The sequence below is a fragment of the Chelon labrosus genome (genome assembly GCF_963514085.1).
Source record: "Chelon labrosus genome assembly, chromosome: 23".
NCBI classification, from domain to species: domain Eukaryota; kingdom Metazoa; phylum Chordata; class Actinopteri; order Mugiliformes; family Mugilidae; genus Chelon; species Chelon labrosus.
This window is the reverse complement of record NC_140356.1, coordinates 19,502,260-19,515,708: the sequence shown is the minus strand read 5'-3', so window position 1 is coordinate 19,515,708 and position 13,449 is coordinate 19,502,260. Positions and strand designations below refer to the sequence as shown.

At 42.1% G+C, this 13,449-nt stretch overlaps 1 protein-coding gene across 1 annotated transcript; it reads left to right on the top strand.

Moving 5' to 3' along the window:
• Nucleotides 1-735: 735 nt before the first annotated feature.
• On the top strand, nt 736-9,465 carry proser2 (proline and serine rich 2). Its single transcript, XM_084573036.1, has 4 exons — nt 736-986; nt 2,699-2,901; nt 5,642-5,954; nt 6,043-9,465. Exons 2-4 carry the CDS (start codon nt 2,821-2,823, stop codon nt 7,458-7,460), a joined length of 1,812 nt encoding a protein of 603 aa, XP_084429162.1. The 5' UTR covers nt 736-986; nt 2,699-2,820; the 3' UTR covers nt 7,461-9,465.
• Nucleotides 9,466-13,449: the final 3,984 nt, after the last annotated feature.

The window sequence follows — 13,449 nt, the reverse complement described above, 5'->3', positions numbered from 1 at the left end:
ATAAACTTAAAAACCTGATTATTCTCACTGAGGTTCTGTGTCTGTGATGTTTTAAGTTTGAGGAAGTGAGCTACCAGCTTGCAGCCAGCAGGGGGCGCACAAAACAAACAAATTAGAAAACCACTAAAACATTATTAATCTAAGTTTATAGTTTTACTTTGTGGTAAAATGAGAGTAAACTGGAAATAAATGAATGAATTATTTTTATTTATTTTACTGGCAATTCTTAAATGTATTTCTCAAGAGACTAAAACGTGTCTCTGTGTCATTTTTGGGATTAAAGCCAATAAAAACATTTCCTTCTGATCATGTCATTCTGACGTTCCTCTTCCTCGTTGGATTCTCCATTTTCCTGTAATTCCTCATAGCTGACGGTGACGGTGACAATGGGAATACTTGTGGATGTTCTTCCAGTCAAACAGGATAAAACTTAAATGTCCCACTGACTATGAACCCATCCCAGTGAAACTCTAAGGTGTGTGAGTTCAGGATAACTTTCCACTATGTCACTCACCTTGAATGAAACCACGCACAGGCTCGTCTTAACATCTTTGTGAGGAGTTTCCATTAACATAAAGGATCCTAAAGCGTCCCCTAACCTGGAACCATATCCCTCACCATCCCATCTAAGCCCAGAACCTTTATCTAGTTAGAATATTTCCTCTAAAACCAAAGTCTTAACCAGTTTTAACCGTTAAACCATAATAGTGCTCAGCATGAACACACACACACATAAACACACACACACCCTCTTCAGGAAGCTGTGGGCGGAGTTTCTTGCAGGTTTAAAAGCCGTGCGTAAAGCGCAGCGGTGCTGTCATTACGCACACGGAGCTCTCCAAGAGCGCACGGAGGAAAGACTCAAGGATACTACTCAAGACATTTATTTGTATTTACAGCCGAGAAGTCAGAGATTAACATCGGTGCTGAGTCTCTGGAGGAAACTGTCTGCTGGTCTGATGATGACTGAGCTCTGGAGCTGCTCGGTAAGTCCTGGAGACACTCACAGCATTAACATATTTAGCTTATTTTCACATATAGACACTTTTAAATACATTTAAGTACAAAAATCCTACATCAATTAAATATTAAACTACCTTTTTAAATCAGTAGTAGTGAAAGTGAAGCCTTTTCTTGCCTTTTTGGTTTCTGACACAAGTTCAGAGTGATTTTCTTCCTCCTCAGATTGTTGTGTTTGAATATTTTTAAAGAGCAGAAGATGTGAAACTGCACAAACAGTTTTTTTGTGCGGATAGAAATTGAATGTGTGAGGATTTTAAGGTCGTCCGGTCTAAGGCTGGGTCAAAAATGTTAAACATGTCACTAGAACTGGTTCAATAACGAATCAACACAAACGCAGAGTCAAAAAAATGTCAAATTATTCAACAGAAATATCCAAAAATAAGACATTTACACAATAAACAGAAGCAGAACTGGTAAAAAATAAATAAATAAATACAAACTTTGTCTAATTAAAAGCCAGGTTTGGTTTAATTCCTGCTCAGACACAGATCTAAATGCACTATAAACGTGTTTTGGGTGAACTTTAACCAGCTGCTGTTGTTATTATTTAATATTATTTTATCCCTGACATTTAAATCAACAAATAATTCACATGTAATCAACAGTCAGGGATAGTTTTTAAGTTTTAAAAGAGCTGCAGTGGATTAGAAACGCCAGAGAAGTCAGACTGATTCTCCTCGTCTTTATTTCTTCTATTTCTTTCCTTCCTCTTGACGTTTGAAGCAGAAACAGAGAACCTTTTTTTTTTTCCTCCTGGAGCTTTCATCAGAGCAGCATTAGACAGGAATGCGTCGCCGACAGAGGTTTCGGCCTCAGGATCCTGTTCAGCAGCCGCCTGCTCCGGGTAAACCGGTCCGTCAGGTGCGTCTCTGCCGGGGATGCTGAGCCGGAAACCTCAGTCCAGACTCTTCATCTAAAGGGTTTACGCTCCAGAGTTTATCAGACAGACGGAGTCACATGAAGAGCTTTGGAAATAAAAAAAGTTTAGACACAGAGTCACAACTTTCTGCTGTTTAATGGGTAATAATGTCACAGAAACACGGTTAACGGCTCAAACTGAGGAAGAAAAGTGTTCAAATGGATTTACAACCACACCTTACTACATTTATTTACGTTAAGGGAAAAAAAAAATGGTTAATTTCTTTTTCTTTTGCGTTCTCCAGTCTGTTTTTCCAAAGTATAAAATATAAAACTCAAACTTTTGTGTAAAGTTAAAGCTCAGAACGTCTGGTTTCACATTTTTGAATAAGTTCTAATTAATGTCGTTTGATCCAGACTTTATCTTTTGTTAATCTGCAGCTTGTTTCACGTGTTAACTGTTGATAATCATAGGCATGCACACCTTAAACAATTATTTGAGGAAGATGCTTCACACTAAAAGCAAATATCTGATTAAAATAAATTAAATTAATCCTCTCACAAACGTTCAGATCGATCTTCCCTCTGGCAAACTTTATTTGAAGACACTAGAAGCTGCTTAAAAATGACAGTATTATTACACTGTTTGTTGCATAAGTAGATTTAAATACTTTATAGTCATGACCTCGAGCCGCTGCCTGTTTGAAGACTGTGACCTTTGACCTCCACCTGAAGCCAGTGAACCGCCGGTTGAGGCCGACGGGGTTTGATCGTTGGTCGTTAGTCTGACGTCTCGCTCTCTGCTCCGTCTCTGCAGGGAGGAGATTAGATGATTCCTCTGAGCGATCCTGGTTCGGTCCCAGAGACGCGCCACCCCCCCAACGCCGGACCCTCCATGAGAAGTCCGAATGCCAGCTGACCTCTGACCCCACCCTCACTATGGACGTCCGACTGCACAGCAACTCTCAGCTCCACTACGGGGTCAATGGGGGCCCCGGGCAAAGCTCCAGGACAGGCGGCGTGAGTGACTAAGTAAACCTTTAAATACATTTTTCCAAATAGTCCAAATAGTTCAAAAGTTCATTAAAGGAACAATAGTTTCTTGTTAGCTTAGCTTAGCTTAGCTTAGCTTAGCTTAGCAACAAAAAAACACAGAATTTTGTTTCTAGTTATGGCCTTTACATAATATAATGAACAATACATAACTATGTAATTTGGGGGTTTAAAGCAAAGTAGAAAGTTGCCACAAAGTCTACTCAGGGAGGAGGTCGGGGTTGGTGGACGTGTCCACAATGTGTTGATTGACAGACACTCCAGAAGGAGTTTCTTAAATACTTGTTAAGTTAGCTTTGCTTATCTTTACTAAACAAATACACTTCAGTAAAGGAAGCTAGAACGTTAGGTGACATAGTTACAGAGTCACTACACAGGGAGGAGCTCGGGGTTGATGGACGTGTCCACAATGTATTGATGGACAGGCGCTGCAGATTACTTTATCAAATCCAAGAAGTTTCTTTTGCTTTTGTGTCAATGGGTGGATTTTATTAACTTTGGACAGAGTCTGTCCAACTATTCGCCCTTTGTTTCCTGTCATTATGCTAAGCTACATTAGCTTAGCCACGTTATTGTATTCAAGTGGAATCTTTTTAAAAAAAAAAAAAAAAAACAGCACGAGTTTAATTTTTACAATGATATGTGTCGATCACGTTTTGTTGACGTTAGCTGTTAGCCTAAAGCGAGGTGACGTATGTGAAGAGCCACAAAATCTATACAGGGAGGAGGTCGGGGCTGATGGATGTGTCCACAAACACTTGATTCTATTACGTTAGACAGAGATGCTCAATGTCTTCATAGCTGAGAGTTAATTAACCAACCTACAAACCAACGGGTCGTATACGCTAGCTAGCTGTTTCCCGTTATTTTCAGTCATTATGCTAAGCTAAGCTAACTGGTTCCAGTATTCAGCTGGTTTAATGGCCATGTATGGTTGAATTGTTGCTGTGTGTAGAGGACCCGTAGTTCCTATGACACCGTCGAGATTGTTTCTTTTGTCTCCTTAAACACAGGAAACAGAGCGTATCAGATGAACAGCTGATTATTTAAACTCCTCAGACAATGCACCCAGTCACCACAGACTCTGAGACTTTACACCTGCCTAACAACTTAATCCCTGCGCCTTGGGGAAGACATTCATTATCAACACACAACACGGCCGGACCGGTTAAACTGCAGTTTTCTGGGTCCTGAGCTGCTTCGAGCACAATAGACATCATTCACCTGGAGCTGAAACCAGCAGATTGGTTTCAGTTGGGTGTTGCTGCAGGTGTCTTTGTTTGTGTGAAGCAAAACACGACTCCCAGTAACCTCGCTGATGTCAGCAACAAACCCCGACTGTCATGTCAACTACAGGGCTGAAGGTCATCACCTTGAAATAGCTCCAGTAGGCTGCTTCCTTCGCTCTGGTCGCTAACGGCAACCAAACAACGATGGAGACATCAAACACGTCAAACTGAGACGTTCTGACACTTACTGATTTAAGATGTGATAAAAAAGTTAAATTAAAACACTGATGCCACATGCTTACAATGAATACAAACAGCCAGCCAACGTAGCTTAGCATGATGACTGGAAACAAGGGGAAACAGTTGGACGGTTGGACAGAAGTTAGCAAAATCCACTATTTAGACAATATTCAAGAAACTTCAATGAAGTAAAACAACACATTGCCGAAACGTCCATCAACCCCGACCTCCTCTCTGTGTAGATTTTGTGGCTCCATATCTACGTCACCTAAATTTTTACTAATGTAGCACATTTTTTTTTGTTGTAAAGCTAAGCTAAGCTAACCTAAAAAGCATTCAAGAAACTAGTTTTACAGTTTCTCTCTGTAAATCAACACATTGTCCACACGTCCATCAACCCAGACCTCCTCCCCGTGTCACCTGAATTTTTACTTAGCGCTTTTAAGTTAGCATGTTTTTTGTGGTAAGGCTAAGCTAAGCTAACCTAACAAGCACTCAAGAAACTACTTTTACTGTTTCTCTCTGTAAATCAACAACATAGTCGACACGTTTGTGGCTGAATATCTACGTCACCTAACTTTTTACTTCGCTCTTTAAAGTTAGCATATTTTTGTAGTAAAGCTAAGCTAAGCTAACTGTCATTTTCTGCTTTGCTGTGTAATGTAGAGTATTTTTGAGTTATGGAAGAGGTTTAAAGCTGCACAGAAACCCAGAAACTGTTGCACTACAACTTGTGTTTTGGATTATTTGGTTAAAACGCTCTTGTCTTTGTCAAAAATGCACCAAATTCAGAGCTTCGAGACCAACCAAACTATAGAGCTCAGCCCTTCTTCCACCACGTTTGACTTTAATAGGCGTATCTTTACCCGGTCTGCAAATGACCTCAAAGAGAAGCAACAATATCAGGACTGAGTCTGATTGTTCAGGACCATGTGAAGCAGGACAGGTAGCTGTGCAGGAGAGGCGAAGAGGGAGGGGCAGCTGTCCAACAGAAGAGAGGCTCATTTGAGCTAAATATAGGGTGGGAAAAGACGTTTGGAGGGAACAAACTGGCCTGTGTTCACTCTATACACACAACTACTGTATGAGGGAAGTCATGAAGGGGATGGTTTTCAGCGAGGGGGTTCAGTGATGAAGAGAGAAAGAAAGACAAATCTTCAAAATCATGTTACAGAACATCCTGCCTTCTTTGGCAAACCAGAGGCTAACAAAAGCTTTGTCTCCTTTGACCTTTACAGGAGAACAGTGCACCTCCATTCCTCAGCCAGGACGTGCAGGAGTGCCTCCAGTTCTTCGAGGACACCATCGAGTCATTGGAGGAAGGTCTAGAGGAGGAGGGCAAGCAGAGGCCCGCTCGGGTGGCGCCGCTTGAAATCAGCCGCTACCCGGTCGCAGAGGTCGACGGTCGCAGCCCCGGCCCTGGGTCGGCGACTGGGTCCTCCTTCCTGCCCAGAACTCCCAGTCCGAATGACCAGGATATTATTGACTTGGTTCGCCCAGAACCGGACCTGGTGCAGACCAAAGGACCGATCTTCAGTCCCACCAGTCCAGGTAGCGTACGGGTGTTGACTGTCTACTCAGTTAAATGAATCAGCTGCAGTCATTCCAAGGTTTTAATTTTGCCATTTGTTTCTCTCAGATTTTCAGCATATGGTGCCATACCCTGAAAGTCACTTTGAGATAAAGCCAAAGCACGATCCGTTGGACAGCTTGCCTTCAGAGTACAATCCTCCTCTACCAAGCAGCTATGGGGCAACAGACTCCTCCTACCACCCTGCAGGCTGTATCCCCACCCCAGTCCTGATTGCCCAGAAAATAGCTGAGAACCAAGCAGGTAGCGCCTCTACCTCGTCCCAACTCCGACCCGCCAGCCTGGAGGCTGACAAACCACTGAGCTACGGTGCAGATCACGCAGTGAAACAAGGTCCTCCTACCTCTGCCAAGCCCACCCGCCTCCCCGCCAACATCAGCCTCATCCGGGGCAGCAAGGAGCCCCCGAACCAGTCGCTGGCCAACGTGAGCATAAACGAGAGACGGGCGCAGATGCTGGCGAACCTGTCAGGTGCGCCTCACCCGCTGCTGCTGCAGGAAACTCCCAGTGAGGAGCCGAAGCCTCGAAACGTTCCCACTCGCAGCATTTCCTTCAGGGACCCCACGCCCGACGTGTCCAGGAGGGAGGCTCTGTCGAAGCTGGGCCTGACCAGGAACCGAAACATGTCCGGGGATGCGTCGCAGCCGGCGCCCCCTAAGAGTACGTCACTGGATCGGTTCACAGGTCGAGACGCCAGCCTTTCCCCAAAAACAGAAAGATGCACTAAGCCTACCCCAGAAGTTCATGTTACGCCGCCTCCGAGTCACGTCGTCAGGAAACCACAGAGTCCGCGCATGGATAGAAACCTCCAACCGTCGCCTACAGCCGTCACTCAGAGCAGCTACTATCCACCACCTCCGGACAACAAGGTGCCCAGCTCCCCTCCACCTGAGGTCACCGCACTGGAATTTAATAACTACGGAGGGAAATCCATCGTGGTCCACCCTTCATCTTTGACCAAGACTGAACCTCCAACATCTCCAACGAGGCCCGGTTCCAAATCCCTCCCACCTGTGCTGTCCAACCCCAGCGAGTTCAACACCTACGGGGGCAAAACCAAAGTCATGACCCCCCATCCTGCCGCCACGACCCAGAGCGACCTTCCAGACATCCTCAGCTCGCACATCGACAAGAGTCAAACCTTGTCCGCCAAAACTGAGCCACTGCCCCACGAGCAAATCAGCTCCGGGGTGAAGAGCTTGACCATCAACCCGATCACCGGGCTGAGGAGCGTCAGACCTCGAGCTTCGGCTCCGGCCCCGGCCCCGAGACCTCCTCGGCACTCCTACCACGGCGCCACCAGTTCCCAGATGGCGGCGTCTCGACCCTTGTCCCCTGAACGCAAGCGGAGGTCCAACTCCATGTTCCGTCCCCAAGGCATCACCGTGCAGTTTTCAGGACGGGGGGCGACGAGCGAGTCGCGCAAGGATGCGCTGAGGAAACTGGGGCTGCTGAAAGAGTCCTGAGGAAGACGTCTCCGCCCGGCGAGCCAGCCTGGATCTCTGGTGTCTTTCTACTGGTAGCAGCGGTTTTCTAGGAGTTGTGGTTTGAGAAAGTAAAGGAGCTGAATCCTCGGCTGTAAAAACACTTCTGCTGTTGCAAGAAAACTGTTTTATGTCGAGTCTCATGAAAAACACTGAATACCTTTTTGCACAAGATGGCGTGGAACAACCTCCTCTTGCAGGAGCAAAGATTTAATCTCTTGTTTTTTAAAATGCTGGACTCTATTATCTGGAGATGTGCTCTATTTGAATCTGATGCTTTCAGACTTCTCTTGTCTGCAGACCCGAGCCCATCCGTTCTTTCTGGTTTGGGTTTTTTGAGGACGCTGTGTAATTTTATACGGGGACTATTTTCAGTGGTGGATTAATATTTTTATGTTTCCAAAGACGTTAGTTGGAAAACGGACGCTCAGATTTAATGTTTTTAACTGGGATTTTAAATGTTTTTATTATTTTTAGAATCAAACTAAGGCCAGAGCATCAATGAACTTTCAGGAGGACGAGACTTGTTCAGCAGTAATTTGACAAAAATGCTCCTCCGTTTTTGTCCGCCACGAAAGCTCAAAACATTAGCACATTTATAAAATAAAATTTAGAATAAAAATAAACAGCTAATTTTGCACAAATGTAATTTAGATATTTAAAATAAACAAACGGTAAAAATCCTTAAATCCTTAAAACGCGGAATCCTATTTTAAATGATTTTAAAGGCGGCTCATTAATGTAAACTGGGTTTTATGAGAAAGTTATAAATCTTATAAATATAATATAATATCTGTTTACCTTAAAAACAAAAATGAACTCTTTTACATAGATTCTGTTTATTTCTCAGCAGTTAAACGTTGAGGCTGTGAAGTCTTCTGTTACATGGGAAACTTTCTTTTTGTCTTGTTTACCGACCTATGAATTTGTTTTATATATTGTGACAAATATATATATATATATATATATATATATATATATATTGGGACAAAGTTAAAAGCACTTTTCTACAGAGCAACTTTAAGAAACTGTAAACGAACAAAGAAGATGGAGGATGTGGAGCAGAGCTGAGCTGGAGGATATTTTTACTCCACACGAACAAACCTCCCACACCAAACCACAGACTGGGGGCTTTGTGGGCAGGACTTTTACTTATATACATATATATATATCTATATATATATAGATATATATATATATATTTTACTACACAGAGGGAATACTTAAAAACTGCTCTTTAGGGATGGGCGGTAACACGGCATTGTACAAAACACAAGCACTAAAACCACAGAGTCTAGAAATACACGCTGGGTTTACTTCCTCGTTCTTATTCCATGTGTTTGTTTTATTTAACTGTTGTTCGTGTTTGTGTGTTTTTATGTTTGTATGTTTGTATGTTTGTATGTTTGTATGTTTTTGGTTCATACCCAGACTCCGGTCCTCTGTAGCTCACCTACAGTTTATCTTGAAGTATATTTTGTGAATTTTGTTTACAGACTCCGGTTCGCTGTAGTCCAGCTGCAGCTGTTTTTAGAAGGATCTCATGGTGCAAACGGACAAGACTTTATTGTAAAGTAAAATGTTTCTGCACAGAGCGAGGATTTAAAAGGAAGAAGAAGAAGAAGAAGTGCTTGGTTAACGGGGAGATCAGCGTCCACGTCAAAGCTGCTGCTAAACATCGACGGCCCCGCAGAACTTTCTGACTCTGTGTGTAACTCTGCTTAATGTTGATCTGAATGTTGAGTTTTTGTCACTCATTAAACCCAATAATGGAACGGCCGGCCTTCTTGTTCTCTTCTTTGTGGAATGTGAGGAATGAGGCGGTGCCGTTTAATGATTAACCAACGACACGGATGAAGGTTTCACCCGGGTGGAAACTTCAGCTGCTCAGCTGCTCAGCCGCCTCCTTTTGAGTCGTTTTTATCAAAAAGAGTCACGAGTTATGTCACCGCTTCAAGCTAATGTGGCTTTAAACTGCTGTCCCAGATTTCCTTGAGCTCAAATGAACAGATGTGAGATATTCATTAGGTAAAGAGGTCTGGAGCTGTTTGCAAGAGGTTTGGTGTGAACTCTGAATTAAAGTGAGACAGGATATCCTCTGGCTGAGGATAAACAAGTCGATCAGAGAGAGAGAGAGAGAGAGAGCAGGAACACTGGGGTTTTAGTTAGTCAACAGTTTTTGTTCATTCCTGAGAAGAAAAAGAAGAAACCAGTGAGTTCTGCAACATAAAAAAAGTCCTGGGTGTCCCCAAAAGACAAAAGACAACAGAGGTGGATGATCTCAGGAAGAAAATACCACAATACAACAACCTCCTGAACTTTACTCTAATAAAGGTAGACCATGTCATTATCTACGTCTAGCTAGACTTTAAAAGGTTTGACCACTAGGTACCAAGTTAAACAGAGGGTTAATGGACATGAGGAACATCAGACCTGGACGTCCTGTGTAGAAAACAGTGGTGGATGATCTCAGGATCATTTTCATTGTCAAGAAAATCCCCTTCACAACAACTCAGTCAAGGCTAGGTCACACTATTATCTAAGTCTACCATAAAGAGAAGACTTAACAAGGTTTGACGTCTAGGTACCAACCAATCAAAGTCAAGACTTAACAAAGTAAAACAGAGGGTTTAGGAACACCAGGAACATTAGACCTGGACGTCCTGAGTAGAAAACGGTGGTGGGTGATCTCAGGATCCTTTTCATTGTCAAGAAAATTGACAAGGCTAGGTCATACTATTATGGCCTAGCCTAGCTTGCTAAGGCTAGGCAATACTATAATCTAAGTCTACCATAAAAAGAAGACTTAACACCAATCAAAGTCAAGACAAAAATTTGACTTAACAAAGTAAAACAGAGGCTTAATGGACATGAGGAACATTAGGGCTGGACGTCCTGAGGAAGAAAACAATAGTGGATGATCTCAGGATCCTCAACAACCCTAGGGTTAGGGTTAGTTTCTTTATTCTACCCTAACCCTAACCAGACAAGTGAGGAACACTCTATGAAAGGAAGACAGTTTGATATAACAATGACATTTGTCAAGTTAAATACAGGGCGTTTAGAAACGAGGAACGTCAGGCCTGGACGTCCTGAAGAAGAAAACGGTGGTGGATGATCTCAGGATCCAACCAGACATCCAGATTTCTGGACGAGGTGCCAAATATCTCTGTTATGCTTGGCTTAATGAAGTTTTAACCAAGGAACTTTATCTTCTATAGACGTAGCAGTAATATTCTGAATGTTAACGATGGATTTACTCAACGTAATTCATTGCTAGGTGTATTAGTTTTGTCATTTTTCCCTCATTAGCACCTTAAATCACACATACTGTACTTACTACAGTGAATCAGTGAATTCTGATGAACCAGTTTCACACTTTGAGAGAGTTTTTCCCTTCTCCCTTAAGACAGATCTTCGTCTCCATCTTTCACATTGGACTACTTGTTAGAGCTAAAGGACGCCGTCTGCAGAGCGTTACGTAAGACTTCAACAGAGAGGCTTTCATTCCTGGAGAGAGCGTCTGCAGGACGACGGACGACGCTTTAACGTTGTTTCACCTCACGAGCCAGAACAACCGTCAGCACCAAGCACAAAATATTCATCTAAAAGGTCTAGTTTATGTTTTTATTTCAGACTCCTGGTGCTCTGCAGTCAGTAGCTTTTGGCAGCCTTTTCCAAAATGGCCGCTTTCATGGACTTTACGCAGTTTTTTTTTGCTGGGAAATCTTTGCTAACCTTAAAATTAATTAAATATACTTGATATACCTATAATTACTTCATACTTCATACATTATGTCGTAGTTAAACCTTTGTGGACAAGCTGTGTATCAAGCAATAATGTGCCTCAAATTTTTCTAAGTTTTTTTGATTTAATTAAACTTTTTTTAAAAAAATAATAAAAAATAAATAAAAATGTGCTTCAATTTAATCCACATTAGTCAAATCTTTAGACGTTTATTAGATTTTTAGTCCCAAGCGGTTTATTTCAAAATATAAACTTAATTAAATAAATAGAAATGTTTGAAACACCTTCATTCTTTTCTTTATTCTATAAATAATAAATAATATTATGGTGAGTAAACTGACATAAAATGACAACAGATTTTTTAAAAATTTTTGGTTTTGTTAAAAGCACTTCAAATGAAAAAACTAATTTAAAAGAGAACTTCCTCTGTAGAATTATTTAATACGTCTTTAATTTGCTCGCGTTCTCTCGGGCTGCAGCGCGTTGACTCACGTATTTGAGAGTTAACGATAACAGCCCTTGCACAAATCAAACATGCAGCAGGAGGTTAATCGTCTGATCTGATAACACAGCTGCTGGTCTGCAAGTCAAAGGGTTTATTTTACTTTTTATTTTATTTAAAGCGACTGCAGGAGGATTTCTTAGACGACATAAACCTGAGCTTTCAGAGTCTCTCTCTCTCTCTCTTCCTCTTTCTCTGGCCTCCTGACCTCCAGGTTGATCCGGCCGCTCTCAGAAACGCTCGGGACGTTTCAGCGTTGGGAGGCGAGCTCGGGGCAGGAAGTGAGCAAATACTTGCGCTGGCTGCCTTGTAATTAGAGCTCTCCAAACAGGCGCACCCTCGCGAAAACACGACACAGGCCACAAACACACGACTGACCTCATCCACGGAGCTGCAGCGACACGGTCCAACGTTTACTGCGGTCGACTTTTATTCATGGCGAGACACAAAGCTACAGAGTTTTATTATTTATTATTTTCCTGACTAAACAAACTAAAGCTGCTTTTTATTATTATTACAGTGAAGGGTGAGGACGAGCGGAACACAAGAGGAGATTTATCTATCAATTCATCTAAAATAAAAGACTCTCACACGGCACACGGTTAAATCATTTGACCAAAAGAGAAAAATAAAGTTTCATCTTTTATCTCGTTACACAAATCAAATCAAGCTGAATGTTGAAAAGTAAAACACACACATCAAGCTAGACAGGTACAGGAATATGTACACCTTCAGGTTTCTAGAGCTTCAACGTGTAGCTGTCGTTCTACTGGCCTCAGCCTGCAGCCAGCTAGCTTAGCTTAGCATAAAAAGCTCTAAAAGGTTAGCCTGGCTCTGTCCAGAAGTGACAAATCCACCGTTGAGCGCATCTAAAGCTCAATAACAAAAACCTTTCACTAACTGTACACTTCATTTTTTGTGCTAAGCTAAGCTAAGCTAAGCTAAGCTAAACTAAGCTAACAGCTGCACACTTTAGATTTATTTCTGCTGTGCAAACACAAGAGTCTTCTTAAACAAACAGCAAATTGGTGCAGAAACTTCCCCAAGAAGTCAAATAATGCCTTTTAATCTGTTTGTTTTCCTGCTAGCATTAGCATTAGCATTAGAATTAGCACCACTAGCTTGTTTTTTCACTGAGATGCTGCAGTTTTTTCTTGAGAGGGAATAATACGGGGATATTTCTTTAGAGAACACCTTGTCGCTAAGAAAAAAAAGAGTTTGTTAGCGACACACTGTTGGCTTATGTTAGCTTAGCTGTGTTTTTAGCCTTAGCGGTAACGCGCCGTCAACTGGATCATCCTCCGACCAATCAGGGACGTTTTCTTGTCAACTAATTCAACTCCGCGTCGCTCAGATAGATGACGTCAACGAATGCTGTTACACAATAAGCCCCGCCCCCAAACGATCTGATTGGCTGGTAGATCTTTGCAGGAGCACAATCAGTTCCCAACAGAGAGACTCCAGATAAACCTTCCAGGCTAATTATTTATTGGTGGATTATGTTAAAAAGAGTTGGTAACACTTTATTCTGAAGTTTTAATTAATTTCCTTTATTTTTTTTTTAAAGAGGGATAAATGAAGAACTATTACTGGGAGGTGTTTGGCGATAACACTCGTCCAAAACCCAGCAAAAATACCATACTTTCATTTAAAGTAAGCATCAAATATCTCTTATTAAACACCCAAAGCTCTGATTACAGTAATTAAACGTTAAATTAGAC